General features: G+C 48.5%; 9 protein-coding genes across 9 annotated transcripts; 5 read left to right on the forward strand and 4 right to left on the reverse strand.

Annotated features, from left to right (window-relative positions):
• Positions 1–201: 201 nt before the first annotated feature.
• N7455_000929 (dicarboxylic amino acid permease agtA) lies at positions 202–2,196 on the reverse strand (the record flags this gene model as incomplete). The annotated part of the gene is made up of 5 exons (XM_040959768.2): positions 1,973–2,196; positions 1,867–1,924; positions 1,794–1,800; positions 1,581–1,741; positions 202–1,531 (listed from the first exon to the last, which is right to left on the reverse strand). The coding sequence occupies exons 1-5, from the start codon at positions 2,130–2,132 to the stop codon at positions 202–204; spliced, it is 1,716 nt and encodes a 571-aa protein (XP_040809822.2). The 5' UTR covers positions 2,133–2,196.
• Positions 2,197–5,663: 3,467 nt separating this feature from the next.
• Positions 5,664–6,791, forward strand: N7455_000930 (uncharacterized protein; the record flags this gene model as incomplete). The annotated part of the gene is made up of 1 exon (XM_040959717.2): positions 5,664–6,791. One exon carries the CDS (start codon positions 5,664–5,666, stop codon positions 6,789–6,791), a length of 1,128 nt encoding a protein of 375 aa, XP_040809866.2.
• A 1,135-nt stretch (positions 6,792–7,926) lies between these two features.
• Positions 7,927–9,700, forward strand: N7455_000931 (HoxN/HupN/NixA family nickel/cobalt transporter; the record flags this gene model as incomplete). The annotated part of the gene is made up of 7 exons (XM_040959706.2): positions 7,927–8,133; positions 8,189–8,199; positions 8,268–8,340; positions 8,394–8,479; positions 8,530–8,808; positions 8,865–9,010; positions 9,072–9,700. The coding sequence occupies 7 exons, from the start codon at positions 7,927–7,929 to the stop codon at positions 9,698–9,700; spliced, it is 1,431 nt and encodes a 476-aa protein (XP_040809788.2).
• Positions 9,701–10,345: 645 nt separating this feature from the next.
• N7455_000932 (uncharacterized protein) lies at positions 10,346–10,841 on the forward strand (the record flags this gene model as incomplete). The annotated part of the gene is made up of 3 exons (XM_065603904.1): positions 10,346–10,361; positions 10,427–10,516; positions 10,576–10,841. 3 exons carry the CDS (start codon positions 10,346–10,348, stop codon positions 10,839–10,841), a joined length of 372 nt encoding a protein of 123 aa, XP_065462395.1.
• A 1,668-nt stretch (positions 10,842–12,509) lies between these two features.
• Positions 12,510–14,498, forward strand: N7455_000933 (type-X family DNA polymerase; the record flags this gene model as incomplete). The annotated part of the gene is made up of 1 exon (XM_040959700.2): positions 12,510–14,498. The coding sequence occupies one exon, from the start codon at positions 12,510–12,512 to the stop codon at positions 14,496–14,498; it is 1,989 nt and encodes a 662-aa protein (XP_040809868.2).
• Positions 14,499–15,086: 588 nt separating this feature from the next.
• N7455_000934 (aminophospholipid-translocating P4-type ATPase DRS2) lies at positions 15,087–19,270 on the reverse strand (the record flags this gene model as incomplete). Its single annotated transcript, XM_040959709.2, has 3 exons — positions 15,087–15,935; positions 15,986–16,289; positions 16,344–19,270. The coding sequence occupies 3 exons, from the start codon at positions 19,268–19,270 to the stop codon at positions 15,087–15,089; spliced, it is 4,080 nt and encodes a 1,359-aa protein (XP_040809855.2).
• A 788-nt stretch (positions 19,271–20,058) lies between these two features.
• On the reverse strand, positions 20,059–21,155 carry N7455_000935 (exosome non-catalytic core subunit RRP45; the record flags this gene model as incomplete). Its single annotated transcript, XM_040959741.2, has 3 exons — positions 20,059–20,668; positions 20,728–20,847; positions 20,911–21,155. The coding sequence occupies 3 exons, from the start codon at positions 21,153–21,155 to the stop codon at positions 20,059–20,061; spliced, it is 975 nt and encodes a 324-aa protein (XP_040809867.2).
• A 176-nt stretch (positions 21,156–21,331) lies between these two features.
• Positions 21,332–22,424, forward strand: N7455_000936 (spliceosome-associated CWC15 family protein; the record flags this gene model as incomplete). The annotated part of the gene is made up of 8 exons (XM_040959745.1): positions 21,332–21,341; positions 21,400–21,422; positions 21,477–21,553; positions 21,606–21,902; positions 21,956–22,037; positions 22,092–22,262; positions 22,318–22,353; positions 22,407–22,424. The coding sequence occupies 8 exons, from the start codon at positions 21,332–21,334 to the stop codon at positions 22,422–22,424; spliced, it is 714 nt and encodes a 237-aa protein (XP_040809797.1).
• A 923-nt stretch (positions 22,425–23,347) lies between these two features.
• On the reverse strand, positions 23,348–24,385 carry N7455_000937 (SGNH/GDSL hydrolase family protein; the record flags this gene model as incomplete). The annotated part of the gene is made up of 5 exons (XM_040959690.2): positions 23,348–23,481; positions 23,549–23,939; positions 24,015–24,093; positions 24,144–24,183; positions 24,250–24,385. The coding sequence occupies 5 exons, from the start codon at positions 24,383–24,385 to the stop codon at positions 23,348–23,350; spliced, it is 780 nt and encodes a 259-aa protein (XP_040809848.2).
• Between the last annotated feature and the right edge of the window lie 1,156 nt (positions 24,386–25,541).

Raw genomic sequence — 25,541 nt, forward strand, 5'->3', positions numbered from 1 at the left:
GTGTATAACTGTCAAAAGCTACATCCATGGGACTTCTCTGATAGAACCAGCAATAAAGAACCATAAACCAAAATTCATTTCTCGTAATTGAGATATCTATCTAAAGGCAAAGGAAGATATTAACGGCCCGTTGATGTAGAGAACGACGACCCAAATAACGCTCAATTTCCACACCAGCAAGATCTAGATATAAAACTTGCATCAGAAAAGCCAGGAGACGAACTTCTGGTAGAACCAGCCTGCATCATTATTCTTCTCTGCCTCGGCCTCCTTTCTGGCGAGATACAACGCCTCCTCACGATCAATCTCGTCCTTGCCAGTGAAGAGATCAGCTGTCATGGGGTCAACACCCTTGCACCCGGTCGCGAACTTGTATCCAAAGATCATAATGAGGTACAGAGGGATACCAAGGTAAGCAGTGATGAAGTTCTTGTAGTCAAAGTTTCCGTATGTTTCGGGGTTGTGGATGAAGACGTCGAAGTTCTTAGTGAAAGCGATGAGGATGCAGAATCCCAGAGCAAAGTATGAGCCCGCGATACCAAGAGGAGCTTTGTAGGCCAGGCTTTCCTCGGGAATACCCTGTGCTTTGCGCGCACGCACGAAGTAGATGTGAGTGACCAAGATGGAGATCCAGGTGAGGAGACCGAAGATGGTGACGAGGTTCACGAAGTACTTGAACACGGTCTTGGAGTCACTGCTGACGTTCATGTAGCCCAGCAAGGCGATCACGGCTGAAATCGCCAGTGCAGGGACGGGAACGCCGCGACGGTCGGTGCGGGCGAAGATCTTAGGGGCTTTGCCTTCGCGGGCAAGGCCGTAGATTGTACGGGTGGCGATGTACAGATCGGAGTTTGCTGCTGAGAAGACGAAGAGCAGGATACAGGCGTTCAGGATGTGGGATAGGGCCGGGATGGCGGCCAGCTCGACGGCGACGACGAAGGGCGAAGCTGCGGCTGAGCCCTTCTTCGTGTTATCCTCTGAAAGAGCGAAGAGAAGACTTGGGGAGTTGTATGGAACAAGTGTGCCAACTAGAAGTACACTCGTGACGTAGAAGACTAGGATTCGGTAGAAGGTCAACTTGATGGCGCGAGGGATCGTCTTGCGAGGGTTCTGTGCTTCGCCGACTGTCACTCCGACCAGCTCAGTGCCCAGGTAGGCGAAGGTGGCGGACACCATCGTGGACCAGAATGCCAAGAATCGACCGGGTGCTCCCTCCATCTTGTAATGGTTGAAAGCACCTGGGCTCTTCCAGTAGCGGAAACCCTTACGGTCATGATCCGGTCCACCACCAAGCATGAGGATGAAGGATAGGAGGATGATGCCGAGGATGACAACGACTTTGAAGGAGGATAGCCAGAACTCGAATTCACCGAAGAACTTCACACCGAAGTAATTGATGGCGACGACAGTTACCAGGAAGATGGTAATCCATACTCCAGCGTTTACCTTCTCTGTGGGTATCCAATATGATATGACCATAGCACCGGCAGTCATTTGATTTGGTGATAGAATGATATATTTGAACCAGTATCTGGATTCGTGTGAGCGAGATCATGTCGAGGGGAATGGATAGTACGTACGTCCAACCGAGTGTAAAGCCAAGTGCAGGGTCAACAAATCGGACGGCATAACCAGTGAAACCAGAGGGCAATGGCAACCAAGCCGCCATCTCTCCAAGAGCGCACATAACCAGGAAAACGATGAAACCAACCCATGCATAAGAAATGAGAATCGCACCGGGCTATTCAAGTTAGTAAGGATGTTCAGGTGTCAATTTCGATGTAAACACTCACGCCAGCCCTGAACGAAATTCTGTTAGCCTTGAATCTCAAAATAGAATGTCTAGAGAAACCAAACATCACTTACTTTGCAAGAGCTTCTCCCGTTCCAATGATCAAACCAGTACCAATAGCACCACCGATAGCTGTCCACTGTCAGCACGTGCTCATATCCAACCTAGAGCTGCACCTACCAATCATAGTAATATGTCTCGCCTTGAGCGCACGCTGCAGCTCAACATGGTTGGGGTCATTCAGACCACTCTGAACACCTTGCTCAATCTTGCCATCCTCACTGAACTCCCTTGTGACAGCATGGCCCGGGTATTCCTCGGTCTTGGTAGACTTCTCCATTGTGTGTTCGACGCGCAGAGGTTTGCGCTGACGAGGAAAAAGCCCAGGGAAGAGATAAATGTAATCCCAGATGTAAGACTAAGAAGACGGGGGGTGAGGAGGGATTAAATGGGAAGCCAAGAGCGTAAAATACACAGCCCTGGAGAAAGATAAGCAGCAGGGAATGCAAGATGGCTGGAGGCTTGAGGGAAATACAATCAAATAAGATACGAGACCTTGGGAAGACCTCGGGACTCGCCCGCGCTTAGCCAAGGCTTTTTCATGGGGTAACATAGTTTAAAACACCTCAGACCACAAATACACAGGTCACTTGGCTTGGAATCCTTCCCGAAGGGTTTCATCGACGGGTTGGGGGTTTGGGGTTTTTGGGAAGTACTAGTACAACAAGGCTGTGTTCATGAAATAGGGCTGTGTTTCTGATTTTTGATGAGGCTCTAGATCTCTCGAATACAGGGATGTTGTAGACATACACTTGAGGTAATTACTGTATACAGACTTACTTTCTCCCCTGTATCAGATATGCCCAATTATCAAAGCTTGAAAATGTAACAGATACAACTCCAACCAAGGGAACATCAGAGCAAAGCGGAGACATTGGCGCCAAGATCGGACAATATGGGCCTCTGCGGGGAGCGCTTTTCATCGGCATTCGCCGGAGAATTTTAGGTTGCCCCATTCCCCCAGATTTTCGTCGATATGAAGCTTTTTAGTCATGTACATTTGGTATTTATGAATGGATGTTAGTACTACAATGTTTACTTGTTTTACAGAACGTCGATCCAAAAAGACACAAAAAGCAACAAAACCAAATCTCTTTTGACTCAGCCACTCGACTGCCCAGGTGATAGCCCCATTCGCAATAAAAGCCCTTATCAAGCCCAACCCTAAACAGTATGTGTAGCCATCCATTGCCAAGACGGAATTTCACCTTGGCCCGTGAACACTTAACTCAACGCGGGAGAGATGCACGTTTTTGAGGCTGGGCATCTGTGCCAAGACCATTCGCGTATGGTGCAGCCAATCCTTATCTCTCTTGGCGGGTGCCCGGATGCTCAGCGTGGCCTGCTCATATCAAGGTTACTCTATAAGCGAAGTTTTGGCTAGGGGTTGACGCGGAATATTTTTCTGGAAGGTTTTTGGGTTGTGGCGAGGACTTGGTAGGATTGCCCCGGTGGCTTTGGTCAAGGCTGCGCAACATAGGATAATACGAGGAGGCGTCAGGGCACGGAGTTCCTCGATCTCTACTCCCTACCCCGTGCCTACAAAGTTTATTTCATACATACTCCATAGTTTCGCCGAAGATGTTGATCCTTTTGGCTTCTTCGATTCTTTGACTCTGCATGTGTCGAGAAATTGTCGCAGTGCTTATCTTGCACTTGTCCCTATGCTACAACAGTGGATATGCCCAGCCTAAATAGCAAAGTTTCAATCAGTTGCGCCATTTTTTTGTACTCTCCCGTGCACCGGCGAATGTTCCAATTGGCATCGCTCTGAGACAAGGTCTGATAAAGGAGGGAAACACCAAGGCTAGTATCGAAGTCGGAGCGGCGTCAGGAGGAAAGCCCGGGATACCTGAAGTCCACACAAGACATCCTCGTTTTCCAGTGTGGACTCAGCTCTGACAGATAAAGTTTATCTTGAAATGATCTCACGTGGCTCCGAAGAAAGGTCTACTAAAGGAGAAAAACAATAAGGCTGGTGTCGAAGTCGGAGCGGTGGTGGAAGAAAATTCTGGGACAGCTCCCCTTGTTGGGCTTGTTGGCAGCGGGGATTGAACCCGAATAGAAAAGGTGGTGAGTTATCGACATTCAATAGCTGAAGTAACATAAGACGTTCTGGTTTTCCGGTGTGGACTCGGCTGTGACAGATAAACTTTCTCTTGAAGTGATCTCACGGGGCGCTAAAGATACACGGCTGGTATTTCGGCCCGGTGATCAGCCAAAGGATCAAGGATCGGGTTGAACGGTCAGAGAAGGTGTCCAACTTCAGCAGGGTGAGGTCTCAAAAACCTGCCATCTGAAGTGGAAGGCCATAATATGAAAATAGTGTTTCCAGGGGTCAATCATCCTAGACGAAGAAAGAATATAACGGCGTGCAGAATACAGAGAAGCAGAAAGTGAAAAAGACTAAGGAGGCAGTAAAAGGAGTTTCAGCAATATATGACTGAGCTAGTGATATCACATTGGAAGTGACAATATGACCAAGTCAGCCGGGGTCTGCCTAGGTATTCAGATAATGCCAAAGTTGTAGTAAACAGAAAATCGCGCTTGGTGGGGGTTCATCTAGGATAATCGAGCAAATTAAGCTCAATTTAGGTGATGGCGATATGATCTAGAGCATGCATAGGTGACGTGGAAGACGATAGCCCCCAACCAACAACACATCTCAAAGCCAATCAGGCTTTAGTTGGGGTCACACCGATAGAGAGAAGGAGGCTCGTGGGAACCGGGCAGGATTCAGCCTCATGAATATGCCCGAAGAATCAAATCTATCGGTTAGATCGGTTATTCATTCGTCCACAATCAAGAATCATAGATGCAGGTTGCGACCCACAGCGCTTTGATCCATGACTCGCAACGTGGCTCTGGAAAGGCGAATTCATGTTACTCCATAGGGACTCAAATTTTAGGGGGTGTGTAGCCACTATATGCAGGTCTAGCGCAGTTGGCTTGAGAGAACAAAGGGTTTGGCTGGGTTCTGCCTCTCACAAGTGAGAATCAGCCGCTGTGTTCAGCCTCGTGGGAGCGACGCATATCCCGGGTTGGGTGTAGGGGGTGAAATAGTGGCGATGGGTCTATGTTGGTGCAGTTAGGGGGACTCGAATATGGCTCGTATTTACTTAACTAGGTGGCACCACCGAAAAGACATGCACAATGGCGACTCCTGTTATTCGTCAGAGTACAGTTCATGTTACTCCGTACACAACAATGTGTATGCGGTGACCGAGGAAAAACGGGCCAGTCAACATCTCATAATATCCGCTGTTGCTTCGAAGCTAGTGCAAGCTACCGTTATCAAAGCAGGTTCCTGTAAACACGTCCGAAGCTAGCAGCTGGGAGACATTCTCAGCCTGTCGATGAAAGTCAACGTTACCAACACCCTGGATGGTGGAAATGTGATTGAGGTGCTTTGGTGGGGGCCATTTGGTCTACAAATCCAATGTCTTGAAAATGTGCTGTGGCGTGCATAAGTGCGGTAGGGCAGCGATCAATAGAGGTCGTTTATTGGGTGGTGAACGCCGCAGCGGTTACAAGTATTTTTATATTTTGGTCGCGCTGATCGGAGGATTATGATTCGTGCAATGAAGCTGGAATTTACTATCATTAGAAATATGAAATAGTAGTTAATTTGACCGTTTTCCATGTTAAGACCAGAAGAGATGCGGGGGAATTGATGGTTGATTCTCCTGTCGTCCCCTATATCAGGGGTCCGGTGGCAGTCGAACATCTAGAATCATTCAACTTCTAACTTCTTCAACCAAAAAAAGGGGTTTCCCCTAATTTGTATAGCTCAGATCAATTAATCAACATCATGGGTGTTATGCGTATCCCCCGCCCAACGGGCATCTATGTCCCCAATTCACCAAGAACCCTCACCAACGAAATGATCTCTCCACCACTCTCTCCAGAATTCAGCTTCGATTCCGAAACCGTCACACCCTCTCTCCTCCCAGCTCTGGAATACATCTCCTCCAAACTCCAACAAAGAATGATGCACGTCACCCTCCTCATCGGCCGTGGAAAGCCCTACCCGACCGGTCAACCCTCCGACCTAATGATCATCCCCATCCACACAATCGAGCCACAAGCATGGCGAGTACTTGAACGGGCCATCTTCAAAGGCTCAAGAAAGTTCTCACTCGGCTCCAGCTGGACCGATGCCATCAGCCGCAGCCAGTATGAGCGCCAGGCAAACGATCACCTCGTCAAGCAATCCATCCTCCAAAACGAAGTCATCTTCAGCCAGGAGGGTCTGACCCTCCTGAACATGGACCGTATCTATACCTTCAAGCGTCGCATGTGTATCCTCTCTACCCGCCCCTTCTCCCGTGACGATGAACAGTCAATGTCATCCTGCGTCCGCCTACTCCACCGCATCGTGAAGGATTTCTCCGGTCGCCCCTTCAGCAAAGCTTTCTTCCACCGCGTCTATGAACAACTCGATGTCCCGGATGAGCAGCTCACTGCCGTTGCAGTCGCGTACAAGAATGTCCACAGCGAGGACGCTATCATTCTTCCCGTCCAGGCAAAAGCTCCAGCACCAGCACCAGTTTTGGCCAAAGCCGAACCCATTGTTCCAGTCAAACTTGCAGAAAAGGTCCAGGCCAAAGTCCAAGCAAAGGCTCAAGCGAAAGTCCAACCCAAAGCCGCCGAGCGAGTCATTTTGAAGCCCAAGGCTGATCCCATCCCTATCCGGGTGAAGGCCGAACGCCCTCGTGAAGTGAAGAGATCGCCCATCCAGACTGTGCGCGGTCGGAGACAGCCTCCGCCGTCGAAGATGCGGGGCCACAATAAGCGTGGGCCCAAGACGCCTCTTTCGGCGTCGGATGTTACTCCAATCACGCGGAATGAGTGGAATATTCTTGTCAGCCAGGATATTCGTGTGCAGCCTAAGGTTACCAAGTGGGTTCCGTCACCGACTGTGTTGGCCGCAGCTTGAAATTGTTCTTTTGGGTCGGTTGATGTACAAAACAATTCACTGTTATATCTATAACAAACCGCCAAACCTTGTCGGAAGGACTGGGTCTCGCTCACGGCTCACATACCATCCCCTAGACTTGTTGGAGTTTGGTTGAGCTTGACCATGAAGACACAGACGAGAACTACATCTAGCCCGTGTTGCTAGATTATCTCCATGTCTTCCCCATATCTGATTCCATCAATGTTGGACCTTTATAGGCCATTTTGGTGAAGGACAGATTGACCTTGACATACCGGGTGCAAGAAAGAACCGGGTCCCTGGACAGGCGCCAAGGACTCCTTGGCACCTTAATGATGATATGATAATGATTTCAAAAGCTTCTAATCATGAATGGATCTTGGCAGGGGAATTTCAAAATTTGCAAGATTCACTTCACTTTGTATATATATAGTTCACTTCTTTGAAGATATTCATACAAATTTTTAGTGAACCAATCAAACAATATCACAATACATACATATCCAAGTAGAATCACAAACAGCCAACCAACCCGAAAACAATTCAATTATCCACAGCTCTACATCAAATGCTGTTGAGATGAAGCGGCATCCTAGTTTGCCGAGCAGCCATTTGGCCCCGCTTAAACTCGGCGACCGGCGAACTGAGACAGCTTCGCACCCAATCACAGACACGGGAAAGGATTTATAGTGGGTGTCGAACATTTAAAAAATTAAGGTATTGAAGCCATTAGCACATGAGAATCCAAGCTGTGAATAATCCTTGGAGGTTTCCTATCAGCATCGGAACTCGCCGCTACTCTACATGGCACAACACCGTGGAATTTTGAATGTGATGTGGACATTCATGACATCTCGAGTACTCCTGGATTCGGCTAAATCATGCAGAATCCTCCATGTGCACATACGGAAAGGGAAAGGTTGCCCGAAAGGACATTCCCAGGTTTGAATATACCTGGATGTATGTAGGCTTGGCAGAACCGGGGCTTGGCGGGGTTATCTAAAAGTTTAAGAGCTGCAAGCGTATAGAACCCCTCTTCTGCGCTTTTTTTTTACAGTCTTTTGAGGATCATCTCTTTATATCTGCAAGAGAAATTTAGATATTGTTACAAAAATCTGGTCTGACGATATCCATCATGTCGGCATTCAATGAGCCCGCAGATGTAGACTCGCGCAGTCTAGACGGCGACCGCAAATGGAGTCTGCAGCCTCTTCTTCGCAGTGCTGAGCGCTCGCATAGCAAGATGCCCGGTATTAGGAAGATTCCTCTTCGCGCCATTGGAATTATTGCCTTTATTGCCTTGTTGAATATTATAGTTTGGGTGGCGGCGGCTATTGTGCTGGTATGTTTCGATATAGGTTGTGTGACATTGGATTGATTCGCTAATGCTTATATAGAGTTACCATCCGTAAGTCTTCATTGTTGGATGTATCATGGCTTGAAGTTCATGCCGTATACTAATTGCATGAGATACAGTTCGCTGGTTTCTACAGCTGCTCTAGCCTATTCTCTTGGATTGAGACATGCATTCGATGCAGATCACATTTCTGTATGTCGAACTCGGCCGGGAAATAGACCAAATTATTAACAATGCTGCTGTAGGCTATCGATCTAATGACCAGAAGACTCCTGGCAACGGGACAAAAGCCCGTTACCGTAGGCACGTTCTTCTCGCTTGGTCACTCAACGTGAGTGCAGTCGCCTCATTCTATATCAAATCAAATCTAACCCCGTCTAGAATTGTGATAATCACATCCATTGTCGTCGCAGCCACAGCAGCAGCAGTCTCTGATTGCTTCGACAGCTTCAGCACCGTCGGTGGAATCATTGGTACCTCCGTCAGCGCTGCCTTCCTGATCCTGCTTGGTCTTATGAATGCGTACATCTTGTATAAACTCATCAAGCAGATGCAAAAGGTCTTCAGTCTCCCCGAGGGCCATGAAGATGAAGCGTGGAAGATCGAGGGCGGAGGAGTCCTTTTCTCGGTTTTGAAGAAAATGTTCAAGTTGATTGACCGGTATGTCCTTTGGTCAAGTTATTGATGCATATCTGACAAAGGTGTCTATTGTTTAGTCCATGGAAGATGTATCCTCTCGGAATTCTGTTCGGTCTTGGCTTCGACACCTCTTCCGAGATCGCTCTACTTGGAATCTCATCCATCGAAGCAGCAAAGGGAACATCCTTCTGGGTGATTCTCATTCTCCCGGCTCTATTTACAGGTGTGTATTCTCACATGGGAGACATGAATTCCCTCCTGCAGCTCTGACTAACACCTCCTAGCCGGTATGTGTCTCCTCGACACAATCGACGGAGCCTTGATGTTCTCCCTCTACATCCAACCAGCGGCCAACTTCCTGCCGCAAAAGCCAACAAGCACCATCTCGGACACCTCATCAACAGCCTCCGATCCAGACGAGCTCCCGCAATCACACAATAACCACCGTGACCCAGTCGCATTCCTATACTACTCAATCGTGCTGACCACGCTAACCGTCATCGTGGCGATTGTGATTGGCGTGATCCAGCTGCTCAGTCTTATCCTGAATGTCACAGATGCCAAAGGCAAGTTCTGGGACGGCGTCCAGGTCGCCGGTGACTACTACGATGCTATTGGCGGTGGTATCTGCGGTTGCTTTATTGTGTTCGGTCTGCTGAGCGTTGTAGTCTACAAGCCATGGCGCAGGTGGATGGATCAACGCCATGGAAAGAATGTCGTCAATGATGTGGAGAGGTATAGAGATGATGATGTTTCTCCTGATGATGCTCCCGATGCTGGTATCATTGTGACTGAGACGATCGGTCGTACCCAGTACGACAGTACAGCTACTGAGGTTGCTGGGAAGGGGGGTTCGTCTCGCGTTGCTGTCAAGGAGACTGGTGAGCCGAGACTTGAAGACCACATCGTGTAGGTGTTGCTATATCCTAGCTAGTATAATCCAGTGATACTCTTGAAATGCAAGTGTTCTTAATATCTATCTCTCTCTCTCTCTCTCTCTCTCGTGGTGTAGACTTTACAGGTGTATGTACCCAAGCATCCTCCAAAGCAGCCCTGGAGGGAAACCTTGGAATTAGTATGTACTACCTGAAGGTAAACCTTCCAAGTGTGGAAGGTGCGAGAGAGTCTCTGCGGGTTTACCCTCGCTCCTTCCCTTTGGGTCAGCCCACCGCAGTTTCCCAGATCCTTCAGCCATTGGAAAGGTATAAATACCTCCCTCCCCCCCATTTCTCTCTCTTTTTCTTTCTTCCTCCTTCACATCTCTTCTTTTCTCTGGGTCTCCACCTGCCACCTTTTTAAGGTTTCACCTTGCACCTTCCACCATGGACCCATCTACTATGGACCTTCCACCATGGACCCATCCACCCTGGACATCCCATCTCTGCCATGCATCAGGACATGCACCTTCCACTATGGTCACCATCCATCATGGACCTTTCCATAGTCTCCTTCCACCTTGGTCACCATGAACCTTGCACCTGGTCATCCATGTCCTTGCATCATGGTCTTCCATCATGACCACTGTCCATTGTAACCACATCTACCTGGGTCACCCACCATGACCACTTTGAACTGTGAGCATTCCTTGTGACGTCCCTCCATTCCTCCCAAAAGACGAACCTCGCTGACTAGTTTGTAGTAACCTTCATGCCCTCCCTATCCATTTGGATCAACAATATCCACCAGTCTGGCCGTGGCGGGCTTGGGCCTCAGGACAATCGGCAGACTGGTCAGCCAACCACCTCGATCATCCATCCATCCGAACCAACCATCCACTCGAATCAACAGCATCCACCAGTCTGACCGTGGCGGGCTTTACAGCTTCAGGACAATCGGAAGACTGGTCAGTCAACCACCTCGATCATCCCCCTCGATCATCCATCCATCCGAACCAACCATCCACTCGAATCAACAACATCCACAGTCTGACCGTGGAGGGCTTTGGCTTCAGGACAATCGGCAGACTGGTGACAACCACCCAGAGCACCCCATTTGAGCACCCACTTCCATCATCCGCTTCAATCAACCCCCCGAAACAACCATTTCCAGTCTGACCGTGGCGGGCTTCATAGCTTCAGGACAATCGGCAGACTGGTCAACCAACTACCCCAAACATCCACCTTATCACCCACTTCAAGCACCAACATCCACCAGTCTGACCGTGGCGGGCTTTACAGCTTCAGGACAATCGGCAGACTGGTCAAACGTCCACTTTGTCAACTTCAAAGAAGCATCAACGTTCAAACAACCATCCAAGTCAATCAACCATCCAAGTCAATCAACAACCATCCAAGTCAATCAACAACCATACAAGTCAATCAACAACCATCCAAGTTAATTCAACCATCCAAGTCAATTCAATCAACACTCCAATGCAATTCAATCAACCATCCAATGCAATTCAATCAACAATCCCATGTTTCCCCCATTTATCCTCCCCCTTCCCGACTTCATGACCAATGGCCATCCAGCAGCCGGAAACCGTTCCGGTCGACAGGCTCACAGTGAAAGCACTCTGGCCGGTAGTTTAATGTGATCCACTATGAGTTGCCTCGAGGAAAATAAACAACCGGGCTTGGCCTCGCAAAGCGACTCGGAAGTCAACGGCTTCTCGCCAGCTGTCACAAATACGATTCGATTATGGTCAAGCACCTTTTTTTGCCCCTCATGTTGCCCCTCCTTTCAATCACCACTTCAATTCAACTGCCATGCTCTCCACCAGCCCTCACGTCAATCCTCGCGCTCAAACCTACAATAAACCGGCTTCATCAATCTTCTTGATTGAACTTTTTCTTACCGGTGTCAACCTCATATCCCATGCCAACAATCATCAATGCGTCGTCTGCTCCTTCCACTCTAAACGACAATGGCAATCAAGACATTGATAACAATATCGGTCCCAACGCCCCTTCAACAACAAGAAGCTCAAGCCAAAGCGTCATCACTTATTCCAAAGCCCAGTGACCGAGCTCATACAGGCTCATTCTCTCCAGCCAAAATCCAATGTCCAAATTCCAAACCATCAACTCAGGCTACCGCAGGAACAACCTCTACAGCCAAAAACCATAAGCCAAATCTTCCACACATCTACTACTGGCCCAGCTGGTATCGCCTGCTATTGCGGGATACACACAAAATTGGGGCTTTCCGGGATTCATATATCTGCGCAGCAGGTCTGGATGTGAGGATTCTTTTTGCATAGTTCCAATCTCATTGAGGTGTGTTCACCAAAAAAAAGGGGGAAACAAATCATTTCATGTCTCATACCTTCATAGCATTTTGTTCTCACAGGACACTTCATAGAAAGCAAATCAATAAGGAACTTTCATGGCCATTATTTAAGTTCATCTTGTTAGTCTCCATATAGTACTATGTTGTATGTAGTCTCCCGAGGTTGTATTTTAACTTTAGAGCTTCCGCACTTTGATATAGTTTGGTGCCTTAGGTGTCACACCTGTGACGTCAAACCCAGATGTCTCCCGGCATGTCACAAACGTCCTCGCACAACTTCAAAGTCAAAATGAGATGAGATGAATGTGCTTGTACAGGATTGAATACTCAAGGTGTTTATCTCACTTGCTCACCTTGAAACCAATGTTTGTCTTAAAGCATCAACGTCAGCAAAAGAATCAGCACACTCCTTATAACACCCTTCTCGCGTATATGATGACTTCATACCATAGATCTATCAAAAGCCCATTTTTCTGGATCTATCAACGACCATGGTCGCCGATCCGACCTCCTCTTTAGGGGACAAGACAGAACATGTCTCTATATTCTCATCACAACCACCCATCTTCATTTTGCCAATGCACCTCTCCCTGGAGGAACTGGACGAGGTTGAAGGCCGGCTGATAGATTATGGTGGGAGATTGACCTACGACATCGCTGAAGCTAGCCTCGTTCTGGGAAAAGTCGGGCGCGCGAAGCGTGCAGCGCTGGAACTGCGCACCCGCGGTGTCTGGACAGAGGAGCTCGTACCCAGCTCAGCTTCTAAATTGACTAGCGGTGGCGCGGAGCCCCCTATCAAGCGCAGGCGCATGGATCAGTATGATGGGACCAAGGATGTGCCCGTTGAGATTATTGATCTTAGTACTGAGTCTGAGAGCGAGGATGGAGCTACGAATCGACATGACCCTCCAAAGCACTCAATTCCAGAGAAAAAGGCAGAGGCAATTGAAAATGCAGTCACTGTTCTAAAGCTCGAGTGGCTGGATACCTGTATCAAATCCGGCAAATGTGTATCCCAAGATCCATTCGCTGTCTACCGTGGGCGAAAGATCCCCTCTCCTCCCACAACAAAGGCAGAAAATAAGCAAGACTTCCTTCAACAAAAATCAAATCAAATCATCGAGCGTGCAAAACAAGATGCTGGTTTACCAACACCACGAACTCCCCCTCCAGAACATATCCACGCACGACGCTCAAAAGAACCTCCTGACGGACCTTCCCAGCGCCCGCGACCAACGCTATATCGCCAAACGACCTCCGAACATGAAAAAGAGGAAACCAACCCACCCCAACAACCAGACTGGGTCCGGGACCATGTCATATTTGCATGTCTACGCTCAGCGCCCTTATACCCTCCAAATGAAGACTTCATCTCACAACTCGTGAAAATAAGAAAGATCCGCGAACTCACTCTCGACGAGATCGGCGTGCGTGCTTATAGCACCTCCATCGCAGCATTGGCAGCGTACCCACATCCCATCCAACGACCGAGCGAGATCCTCGCTTTACCAGGATGCAATGCCAAAATTGCAGACTTGTTCGCGCAGTTCCAGCAGCACGGTGACTGCGACCATACCGATGACGACGGTAACGTCGCCGCTGCCGATGCACTGGAAACAGACCCCATGCTCCGTGTTCTGAACTCGTTCTATCAGATCTGGGGTGTTGGAGCGAAGACCGCGCGCGAGTTTTACCAGCGCGGCTGGCGCGATCTCGATGATATCGTCGAGCATGGGTGGAACACGCTCTCCCGGGTACAGCAGATCGGAGTGAAATTCTACGAGGAGTTCCAAGAGGGTATTCCCCGTTCTGAGAGCGAGGGTATTGCTTCTGTAATCCGTGATCATGCTGGCCGTGTCCGGCCGGAAGATGGAGGTGGAGATGGTATTGAGTGTGTGATTGTTGGCGGATACCGTCGAGGAAAGGAACTCAGTGGCGATGTCGATATTGTATTGTCTCATCGCGATGATTCCGTGACTCGGAATCTGATTGTTGATGTTGTTGCGAGTCTTGAGGCGGAACGCTATATCACTCATACGCTGTCTTTGCATTTGACATCTTCATTACGTGAGCAGCAGACATTACCGTTTGATGGTGATGATACGAGGAAATTTGATACTTTGGATAAGGCGCTGGTTGTCTGGCAAGATCCGAATTTTGAAGGGACTACGGGGGATGATGGGCATAAGGGGAAGAATCCGAATATTCATCGTCGTGTTGATATTATCATATCGCCTTGGCGAACAGTTGGTTGTGCGGTACTTGGTTGGTCTGGTGACTTGACTTTTCAGAGAGACTTACGGCGACATGCGAAGAAGGCACGCTCGTTCAAGTTTGATTCAAGTGGTGTACGAGACCGGAACACTGGAAGGCAGGTTGACCTAGAACACGATGGGCAGACCTGGGAGGAGAGGGAGAAACTTGTGATGGAGGGATTGGGGGTAGGTTGGAGACCACCGGAAGAACGGTGCTCAAGATAGATATTGATCAGGGTCTTGGGCTGAAAGCTGATATATTCTTGAGGGCTGGATATATGGGTTGCCCAAAAGATCATCGGATGTAAAAAGCATACATATATTAGCGATGTGTACTGTTATATATGTATCAAACACCATCTCAGATACTATTTCGAAAGGTTTCATACAAGAAGAAGAACTCCAAAATGTTCAGAGGTCTGGTCTCCTACAAGGATGTTCTCCAATACAGCGAAGAACGCATGAAGCTTCAAATCACAGAACCGCGTAGAGTATACAATAGTACCACCAGACTAGCTATGTGATTATAATTACGAATAAGAAATGGAAGTCACTGAATCATGTCAGGTTCAAGTTTCGCAAGACTCAGCTACAGCCATATCAGGCAAACAGGAAAAAAAAAGAGGTAATATGACACAGCCTCCACACCAATCGTGTGGCAATAAGGACGACCCGGAGAAAAGGAAAAGAGCATAAGATACACAAAGATGCAAATTTACCAACCTTTGGTATGGATGCATAAGAAGAAAAAGAACACAACAAACCGCCACTTGCAAATGCACAATGCATAATCAACCCACAGCGAATCAATCATCACGCCATGGGCCTAGAGCTAGCCATCTCACCATACCGTCCACGACTCCGGGTAGTATCGTAAGCATTGAGAACACGCATCTGGCCGCCATCGTCGGCCTGGGAGAAGGCGTAGCCGCGCTGCTTGCGCATGCGCTGGACCTGGCGGACCTTCCGGATCGCTTTTTGGAACTGCTCCATGCGCGGACGGTAGTCCTGGACGTTGTATTTCTGGATTTCCTGGACATGGTGGTATTGTTGGGGGTAGTACATGCGCTTGGCGTATTTCCAGGCATAATCACGTAGAAGACATATACAGGGTAGGACGATGGCCATGAGGTAGAAGATGGGGGACTTGAAGAGCACGGGGATGGTGCCGTAGTATTCTTGCGAGAAGCCCAAAGCTGGGGCGGCGTAACCGTATGCCGGGAGGAAGATCAGCCACAGGGCCATTGAGCCTGGGATGGCAATGAAGGTGTATTTGGTCCAGATGTTGGTGATCAGGGCGGCTTTTCCGAGGACGGTACCCAGCACCGCGGTGTACAGAGCTTCACCCCAGACCCAGTGACCGGCGACATGACCGTCTGCCATGGGAAGGTCCCAGTAGTAGAGCAACTCAGAGACAATGTAGAGGATGAGGGAGTGGAAGAATCCATTCAGAATCCAGGCCCAGAAGCTGTGCTTCTTGAAGAAGACACCTTTCTGGCCCAGCTGGTACATCTGTGGGTAGCGGTCCAGCAATCGGGCGGAGATGTACTGGTCAAAGATTCCCATTGCGAATGGAGGTAGGACAGTGAAGAGCACGTTGTAGAAGGAGAGCGTCCAAGATTCGTAGATAACCTCTCCAGAGAATGCGTTTTGGAAAGAATACTGTAACAGGTCAGATACCACTCCAAATAATCCATCAAGGTCGAACTTACCCAGAATTGAGTCATATAGAGCGTAATATTCTTATAGTAGGAGTAAAGAATGACTCGACTGATACGAGAATAGCTCCACGCTCCGTGAACCAAAAGCAACTTCCGAAGGAACCGGAACTGGCCAATTGCGACATCAGCAGATCGTGCAGCTTGAAGACCTTCGACACCGCTGATGCCGACTCCGACATGAGCGGCTTGGATCATGGACACATCATTGGCACCGTCGCCAATAGCCAAGAGAAGAGCTTTCTTGTGGCGCTTGACAAGCTTGACGACCAAAGCCTTTTGAAGGGGAGAAACCCGACTAAAGAACATGTTAGAACGGAAATAAGAGCCTCCACAATTTAGTAGTACTTACCAGCAAACAACGGCTTTGCAAATGACAGCCAGATCCAAGAAGAGCTTCTCCATATCTTTCTCCAAAGCAAAAGTCAATGATCGCCCGTCAATTACCAAAGCCAAAGGTTCAGTGTCCCCAGAGGCAATTTGGCTCTGCACGGCGTCCATTTTCTTTTGCAGGCTATCACGAGTGGCTGCTGACGTCTCCTCGTTGATGATGAGAAGCGTCATGTCTTCCGAGATGAGTTTACAGGACATGCCGATGTTGATTGCAGTCTCCTGCCGATCGCCAGTCAAGACCCAAATCTTGATGCCTGCAGTCTGGAGAGTGTGGATAGTATCCGGAACACCATCCTGCAAGCGATCCTCAATAGCCGTGGCGCCAAGAAGATAGAAATCCTTTTCGATCAGCTCGGCCGCTTTGTCCAGTTCATCCGCACGATTGCCGTCAACAGTGGTAGAAGCCTTTTCAAAGATCTGGTGCCATTGCTGGTACTCGTTTTCTGGGACTTCCCGCATGGCCAGACACAATGTCCGTAGACCATCCGAGGCATACTCCTCCAGGTGCTGAAGAGTTGGTTCCACGGTAGGGTTATCGGGATGCAACCGCTCAAGAATGACCGTGTCAGCACCCTTACAGTAGACGCGGACCTTCCCATCAGGACACCGGAAGATAGTGGACATTCTTTTTCTAGTAGAGTTGAACTCGCACACTGCTAGCAGTTCGTATTCAAGCTCCTGCCCTCCAGTCTCAAAGATCACCGATCTCGGTTTGCGGTTGGTGAATCGGAAACCCAGCGAGGCGGCCCCATCCACCAAGGCTCCCTCGTCCGGCGATGCTGCTTGGTACTTGATCACATTTGGGTCATCGGCGTTTCGCTCAGGAATGACAGTGTGACAGGTGGCAAGGAGAGTGAGGAATTCTCGAATAGCGTTCTGGCTTGGGTGTGATTGAAGGTTCCCTCGGAGTGTTTTGAAGTCATGGATACCAACTTCGGCACCATCCTCCACGGTGGCACGTCGATCTTCGGGAACGTCATCTCCATATTGGATACCCGCAATACTAACTTGTTTAAACTCCATCATGTTGCAGGTAAGGGTACCTGTTTTGTCGGAGAAAATGTACTCAATTTGACCAAGTTCCTCGACAAGAGAGGATGTGCGGCAGATGGCTGGGGTATCGGTTTTATCGTAGTAAATGTCGAGGTCGGAGTTGATGAGGAAGGCCTGGAAGTATTTGACGATTTCAATGGTGACGAAGAGGGAGATCGGGACCAAATTCGAATAGAGCACCCAGTACGTGAAAATGTCCATAAAGAACTGCTTTACCATTTTGACCGACCCATAGTCGAGGTACGCAAGCTGTGAAGATTTGGTTTTCCGAATAGCAAGATCTCCGACAGAACTGATGACACTCAGAATGATGAGAATGCTGACAAGCATCAAAATCTGAATGTTGACTGTTCGTTCCACGGCTGTTCGCTTGATTGGGGTTGCTGTCGCATTTCGCATCAGTTTGGTCTCGTGGCCACTAAAAACCACAATGCCATGAATCCAGGGAGTGTTGCGCAGCGTTGCACCACGAAGTAGGAGTTGATCAGGAGCCAAGGGCAACTCTTTCTCGCCACCTCCGGCATTCATAGTCAAGGTGGCTTCGTAAGTATACAGACTGCTATTTGGCTGTTCTGATCGAACGCGTCCACTCAGACGACTCAAATCACTGGGGCTGACCAGATGTGCAGTCTCTGGAATGGCTTGTTTGATTTTGAGATTGGTCTCGCCGTCCAAGTTTGCCGTCTCAATGTAGCATAGACCCTCAGGCTCAGATGACGCCAGCAGTACCAAGTCGGCTGGAAAAGGCTGCTCGGACTCAACCCGAACTATGTCCCCGACCACAACGTCCACCCATTTTGCATCGTGGAACGAAGATCCCTTGAGAACTTGGGTTTTGGAGTAATTTAGTCCTCTGTCCGACATTCTCCGTTTATAGTCCTCCACCAATTCTTTGATCGCCGACACGGCCAAGACGATAGCCAGCGGAACGATCGTTGTGAACTTATTCGTTGGTGACACATTTGGGATTTGTTGTAGGACAGCGGTAAACAAGAAGAACAGGTTGGCGTATTTAGAGAATTGCTCGAAGAGGAATTTGGGGATAAAGGTAAAGATGTTGTACTTGGCGGTCGATACGAAGTTGCTGACGAACCTGTGGGTGGCATTGGCGGGTGGGTTGTTGAGCTGGATCAAGCGCGGGCCCAGTGTCGCGGGATCAACCTTGCGTGCAAAGATATTAAGGTCGGACGCGTTGAACTTCTTGCGTTGCTTCGGTGGCGGCGCCGGAGAAGCATCGCTACCGACTGTCGCCCTTCTTGCGCCTGACTCCGTCAACGGGAGATCCATTTCCGAATATTGCGATGACCCCATGCCAAACATGTATTTCGCCCTGCCCATCAGTCCACCCCCAAGTCCGAGGACGCTATTGCGCTCATTTGCCTTGCGAACGTGGTGTGAACTGGCAATTCGGTCTTCGTCCGCGTCGAGATCATAATAACCGGAATGCCCATCGTCGAAGTCATCTAAAGAGTACCGCCGATAATTGTCCAGTCCGGAGGTCTGGGAGTAGCTTCGATCTCGCGTACCGCTGGCGTAGGGATCATTTGAATGGAGACCGGGGTTGACAGGCGGATGCGCCGGTCCAGTAGCAGCATTGTGCTGTGTTGCGCCCTGTTGTGCGCCAGACCCGACAAAGTTATCGTAGGAGACGGAAGGGCGCGGCTGTGTTTGGGCATACGGTTGTTCGGAGTCGTCAATGTTGTAGCGTTCTAATAGGTGTTCGTCGTTCACGGGAGGTCCTTGACCGGTGCTATACATAGGTCCGGAATCCAGCAGCAGGTCGTCATCGCGGCCAGCGGCTGGATGCGACCCAGGAGGCCTACCGCTGGCCATGATGCCGCGGGGAAGCTGACAGCCTCAGTGTTGTAGCGCAGTAACAATGCCCCTGAGGCATTAATCGCTTAGGCCACGTCGACAGAAAAAGCACTGCTATATCTGCCAAAAGCTGGGATGATGTGAAACGAGGTATGGCGAACAAGTGACAGATTTGAGGGGACTTGGACTGGAAAAATGTGGGAATAAAGTGAGAATGAAGTCCAAGGGTGGCTTAGCGGGCGAAGGCAGCAATTAAGCTATGTTGATTTGATGCGCGGGTAGGCGGTAAAGCGCTTCACAACAATCAAAGAGATCGAATCTTTGGAATGATACTCTAATTATTATTCATAGAGTGATTGTATAGTTTAAAAAAACATCTTAATCTCTATACTATGGTCAAAATGCACTTCTAACCATTGGCCGCCTCCAGTCTACAACGAATTGAGCTAAGAATAGGGGGCTCTTGGCAGCCGGAAATATATTAACCGCTTTGTTTGGAGTATGGAGTACTAGTTACATATACTCCGTACAATGTCCTCACATTGGTTCCACTTTAAAGATAAAGATACGTTGTACGTTGATTGGAGAAGAAAAATAAATAAAAAATAGATCTAGGCATTTCAATGATTTCCATGAAATCTTAGGCGCCCAGTTTACATTTACAATTTAGGAAGAGTGGTTTAGTTCATTCATCTACTAGCTCGCACTCATATGTCGCCCATCATGTGGCTGTCAAGTATCATTGATGTAAACGCCATGCGAAACTCCAGTCCCCCAATCATGAAAGTAATGGTAGTACATGCTGTTTATTCCATTTGAACAGGCCGGTCATTCTCTGCCCGAGACTCATCGGCCATGCCAATCTTCGCCCGCTTGGCCAGGTCGGCCTGGAGGACTTTCTCAACAGCAGCATTGATCTCTTTGACCTTTTCCCATGCCACATTTGTCTTGTTCACAATCACCATGGCATCTGCGGGTGCACCTGCGTACTTCGAGAGATAGCAGACATCGCCTGCGCTATTAATGCCAATGACAATATCTCCCTCAGCAGCTTGTTCCTCCTTGAGGGTGGCGTCAACAATGACATGTTTGCTGTCATTGAAGGTGTGGAATGTAACCGAGAGAGGCTTGTGTGTGATGTTGAGTGCGACAGGCACACGCTGCTCCACGCCATAGACTATGACACGTCCGTCTCTCACCACAGCGTCCGGCCGGCGGAAGTGTTGCAGTCCAGCCATGATCGCAATACAGGCCGCATCAGTGATGTTGCCATCGTAGTCGATAATGTGAACATCGGCCCGGATCGACCAGCAGCTGACACCCTTCAGGATACACAAAGATTCAGTGTCGAGAGCGTTCGAATGGCGGATGATGCGGTCAAGAGTGTTGGTGGCGTATGCCTCAATGTCGTTAGTTCTGTAGAAGTAATTGTCAGAACACATTAGTTTATAATGAAATCGCTAGATGGTATATACCGTCCGTTTTCCCAGGCTGGCGAGCCCATGGCACTCAGCTCCAGGTTGATGTTGAAGAGACCATCAAAGGGACGATCTTCACGCGGCTTGGTGACCTCAGCGGAGATGCGAACAATGATGCTAGAGAAGCAGTCAGTTAGTGATTGTCATTTGTGATAGACGAACAAAAGGTCTGGAGCTCACTTCGTCTTCCCAAGCTGCAGCTTGACATGACCATATTCTTCACCAAAGGAGATATTCAGAGGACGATAGTCGTCAGGCTGGCGACCATCAAGGCGCACATTCTCACGGAGCGCCTCGAGAATAAAGTCGCGCTCTGCGATTGAGAGTTGCGCTTCTTTCGACATCGTTGAGGGAGGTCTAAAAGCCCCGGCGCGGGGATCAGAGATGCTTTCTTTTTTGGGCCATTTTGCCCGTGCAGGCCGCATCGTGACGGTTCGGAATATTGTTATTCCGACGATTGCGCCAATAGTAGTGGGAATCCTGTAGGGCGGTGAGGGGAGGTGAGGAGAATGTTTGTGCCTCAGGCGACTACGTACATTGAAAGCTGGAAGCCATCAACGTCTCGGCACTTCCAACTTTAACTTAGCAACCACACCACAAAATGACTACAGGTATGCCACTAGCAACAAAATTTGGGGATTTGAATGGTCATAACTAACATCTTCTTAGCCCACAGACCTACTTTTGACCCGGTACGACAACTTTTCTCAACACGACTCTTCATGGACACTGACTAATTTCAACAGGCGCAAGGTAAAGAAGCCCTCCGTGGGCCGGCCTACCACCAGCGACTCCTCCCTGCGCATAAACACCTGAAAGTTCGGTATGTAGAATGATACTTGACCAGACCGCACCGATCACTGACCTTATTCTAGCCAACCCGGACAAGGCGGCGAAGCAGACGCCGACCCATCGCCCCGTGACCTTCGCGCAGAGCTTCTCCAGGCCGAAGCCGCACACTTTGCTAAGAAGAATGGCGTTCCAGTCGACCAGCAAGCCATTGCTGAATCCTCAGCCCCCAAGCGACAACTCGAAGCTGCGCCCCAAGATGGAGGCGATGGCGACATCGAGGAGGAAGACTCAGAGGCCAAACGCCGGCGCATATTGGAGGAGACGCGCGACATAGATGCCGACTCAGACGCGTCAGAAGAAGACAGCAGTGACGAGGATAGGTGGGTCGAACCCTGGATCCCGTGCCTAGGACGAATAACCTGATAAACCGCAGTGATGACGAAGATGAAGCAGCCGAGTTAATGCGCGAGCTTGAGAAGATCAAAAAAGAGCGATTGGAGCAAAAGGAGAAAGAGGTATTTCGCTTTCTTGCACCCTTGAATTCGATAATGGAGGCTAATGCATGATAGGAGCGCGAACGTGCAGCCGAGGAAGAAGAGCAGCGAGAGGTTGATATCGCGCGCGGTAATCCTCTGCTCAATTCCCAGGATTTCAACATGAAACGGCGCTGGGATGACGACGTTGTATTCAAGAACCAGGCTCGCGGAACAGAGAACAGAGACGGCAAGGAATTCGTCAACGTATGTTTACTTTCCACTGGCTGATTCGTAAGACGACAAACTAATTCATTTTCAGGATCTTCTTCGTTCCGATTTCCACAAGCGCTTCATGGTATGTACCTATATCTGCTATTATTTTCATACATTCACTGACCAAGATTTCAGGGCAAATACGTGCGTTAGAATTTCCTTGTAGACTTGTGTATCGGGATGTTAGTTCAATAGGTATTTCAGCTTAGCGAATGGGTATTATCTTCTGTTATTTTTCACGTTTATCAAAAAGAGCATTATAAACTGTCAATGATTTTACCATAAAGCGATGCTCCCTATAAAAGTCTTCCCACAAGAGTAGTTTCCACGTTGTATATTCTATGATAACATTGGCTAGATTTGCCCTGTGGAGTTGGGCTGTATTGTAAAGCAGTATATACTCTGCCCAGGTGTACTCTTCGAAACGATATTCCATGTACGGAGTATGGGTTTAAGAGTACTGTGTATGTGCCAGTTAGGGCAGTTCAGGTGAGAAGTGGGTCCCCCATATGTGCATTAACCCGCATTAGCCTGTTGTCAGGATCGAGAGCCTAAGTTGAAGGGGAATACGGAGTAGGTAAGGGGGATCGTGGTATTTCCAAAGTGATAATTTGGGTGTTTGAGATGACAGAATGTATATACAAAAGCTCCCGGCCTCAACACAGTTGCACAGACAGCCTGGCGTATATTTCTTAGTTCGCCAGAACCCTGGCTGGCTCTTCTTATCCCAATAACTACTAAGCATCTGAGGCAGCCGAGGATAGAAGCCATGCCAGAGACTTAGATGAGCCCACTCAAACTGGTTATACATGACTAAGACTCGTCTGTCTCAAATTCCCAGCCTGTATGCCCTTCTTAGGGAAATCGGCACTGTTAATGAGTTTGATAGCACTGGAGAATCAAACATCCTTTACCCAGCCGATTTCCACCCGCCAGGGAAAATTCGGTATCAATAGTTGCACATGTATGTCCCAGAATGCTTCATATTATTGCTCACTGGTATCTTAGAAATAGAAAATTCAAGCCTAGTTTCTTCTTATGTCGACCCTAATAACCCGATCTGTGACTTAGGCAACTCATTTCGGTGCGTCACCCCATGAGGGGAACACCATTGGAAGAACCTCCGGGGTCTGATCCGGCCAATTGGTCTGAATTACCTTCATAAGTTCATCGTAGACGATGCGGTTACCGGCGGAAGTCAGATGCAGACCTGTATAATGAGTGAGTACCAAAAAAGAAAAAAAAAAAAGAAGTGGAATATGGACATTTCCACGCACCATCAGTGAGAAGACTAGCCAGTATGTCATTACTCGGCACATCGCGAGCCCCAATAAGAGGTTCTCCCTCCTTCCAGCCAGTGGGCTTCATGAAGGCGGACCACAAATCCACTACTGGGATATTGAGCGATGTACCGACTTCGCACGCAGCCACTGCATAAGACTTGGTGAAGCTGGCGGTTCTGCTTGGGAATGGGGTGTCCTTTGCAGCATCGAAGGCCTCCAGTTGATGTTCATTTACGGGAGGTGGGCTGATCAGAATGAGTCGCGGGTTCTGTGCGCGTGTTGCAGGGTGCAGAATGATTGTCTTCAGGTTCTCTTTATATTGATCCAGGGGCACATGCTGATTATGGGTTGGAACGCATGCATCATTGGCACCGAAGAAAATAGTCTATCCGATGTTAGTTAATTGGTCCTTTAAATATGTCCGAGATTTCAAATGGGCCTGCCATTAAGGTGGACTTACCATGAACCGCACATTGGCCGTCTGCGGCGAAGGGAAGAACTTGTCAAAGACCTTGACAGCATGGGCGGTTGAATATCCACTGTTGCTTATTAGCATATCTCAGTCTAGTATAGCCATGGATGATCTTACGCCAGGCCGCGGTTGATAACATCCAATCTGCGACTGTAGGCTGGTTGTTTTTCTTATTAGCTTATTGACCATGCAAATCTTCGGGGGTATCGGAAGAATAGCTCACATTCTTGGAGTGCAGCATGAAATCCGAAACCTATCTCTTGGTTGCAGGCCATCTGTGTGATGGAGTCTCCGAAGAGAAGAAACTGGTCATAGGGCTTAAATGCATCCTCATTTTCCTGGGTGTCGATGGTGGCCATGGTGAGACAAGAATATAATTATAAGATTAAATTGCTTGGGGGTTTGAAATTGAAGTTATGGGGATCGGGGAGCTTATAACTGTAAGCAACGTGGACAGAAAAGGAAGTGGGGGAAGTCACTCCGCGGACGAAAGGGAAATTGGTGGAGCTTCGCTTGTCAACTATCTAAGTATGGAATGAATATATATTAAGGCTGGATCGTGAGAATAAGTATAATATTGCTTATCTAAATCTATAGAATCTCAAAGAAATTTATCCACTAATCATTTCATTGAATTGGGGGATTTGAACCCCGCACTATACTAATACCCTAGCACTAATATAAGTTGATAACATAGACCTTTCCAGGTTTCAATTATATCAAGGTACATAGTTATATGCCTATAACTATCTTTGCTACATGCAGCATCACTAGTTTGGAACCCTCGTGCACTTTAAGCGTGTTCTTCTGGTTCTTCTCGTCCTTCTGGCTGTGGTAACAGTGATCTGTGTCCATCATCACCCCATCCCATTCCACTTTACCAATTATGTTCAAAGTAATCATGAGTGAAAAGCTTCGTTGAAACTGCACAGTTCCTAGGAAAGCAACAACCCCAACCGAGCGATGCGAAAATAGCATCTAGCTTAGATATCGCCTAGCCACCTCGTTATTAAACCAGATATTGTGTATAGATAGTAGGCAGGAACCCTCACTCTGAAAAACTCCAAAACGCTCGACCCTACAACATCCTTACAAGCATCTGTTGCGAAGAAATTTGCAACGTTTGAACTTTTTGGCCTAAACAAAGGCTTGGTGATTTTACACACTTCGTCCTCCCAAAGTTGCGCAGATACTGGCTTTCAGACTTTCGGAGACAATCTCCGGGAGATTCTCGACAGCCATGAGTGGGGGAGGGCGCCGGAAGAAGACGAAGCCAGGTAGGAGTAGTAGTCTTGAGATAGAAAGGAGCCTTGGTGGGAGGTCTCGGATATTCGAAATGTCAGAGTTAGAGGATGGAAATCAAAGTTCTTCTGGGGATGATATATAGTCTAGATTAAGAGAGAGTGAAAGTCTAGGAAGAGGAAGGGTGACTAGTTTTCCCCAGCCGCTTAAAAGTGACAGGGGTCAATCGAGGTATGCTAATATGCAAGCATAGGAGCAAGAGATTTCTCTTCT

The sequence above is a fragment of the Penicillium solitum genome (assembly GCF_028829755.1).
Source record: "Penicillium solitum strain IBT 25940 chromosome Unknown utg000001l_segment0_segment0, whole genome shotgun sequence".
Taxonomy (NCBI): Eukaryota; Fungi; Ascomycota; class Eurotiomycetes; order Eurotiales; family Aspergillaceae; genus Penicillium; species Penicillium solitum.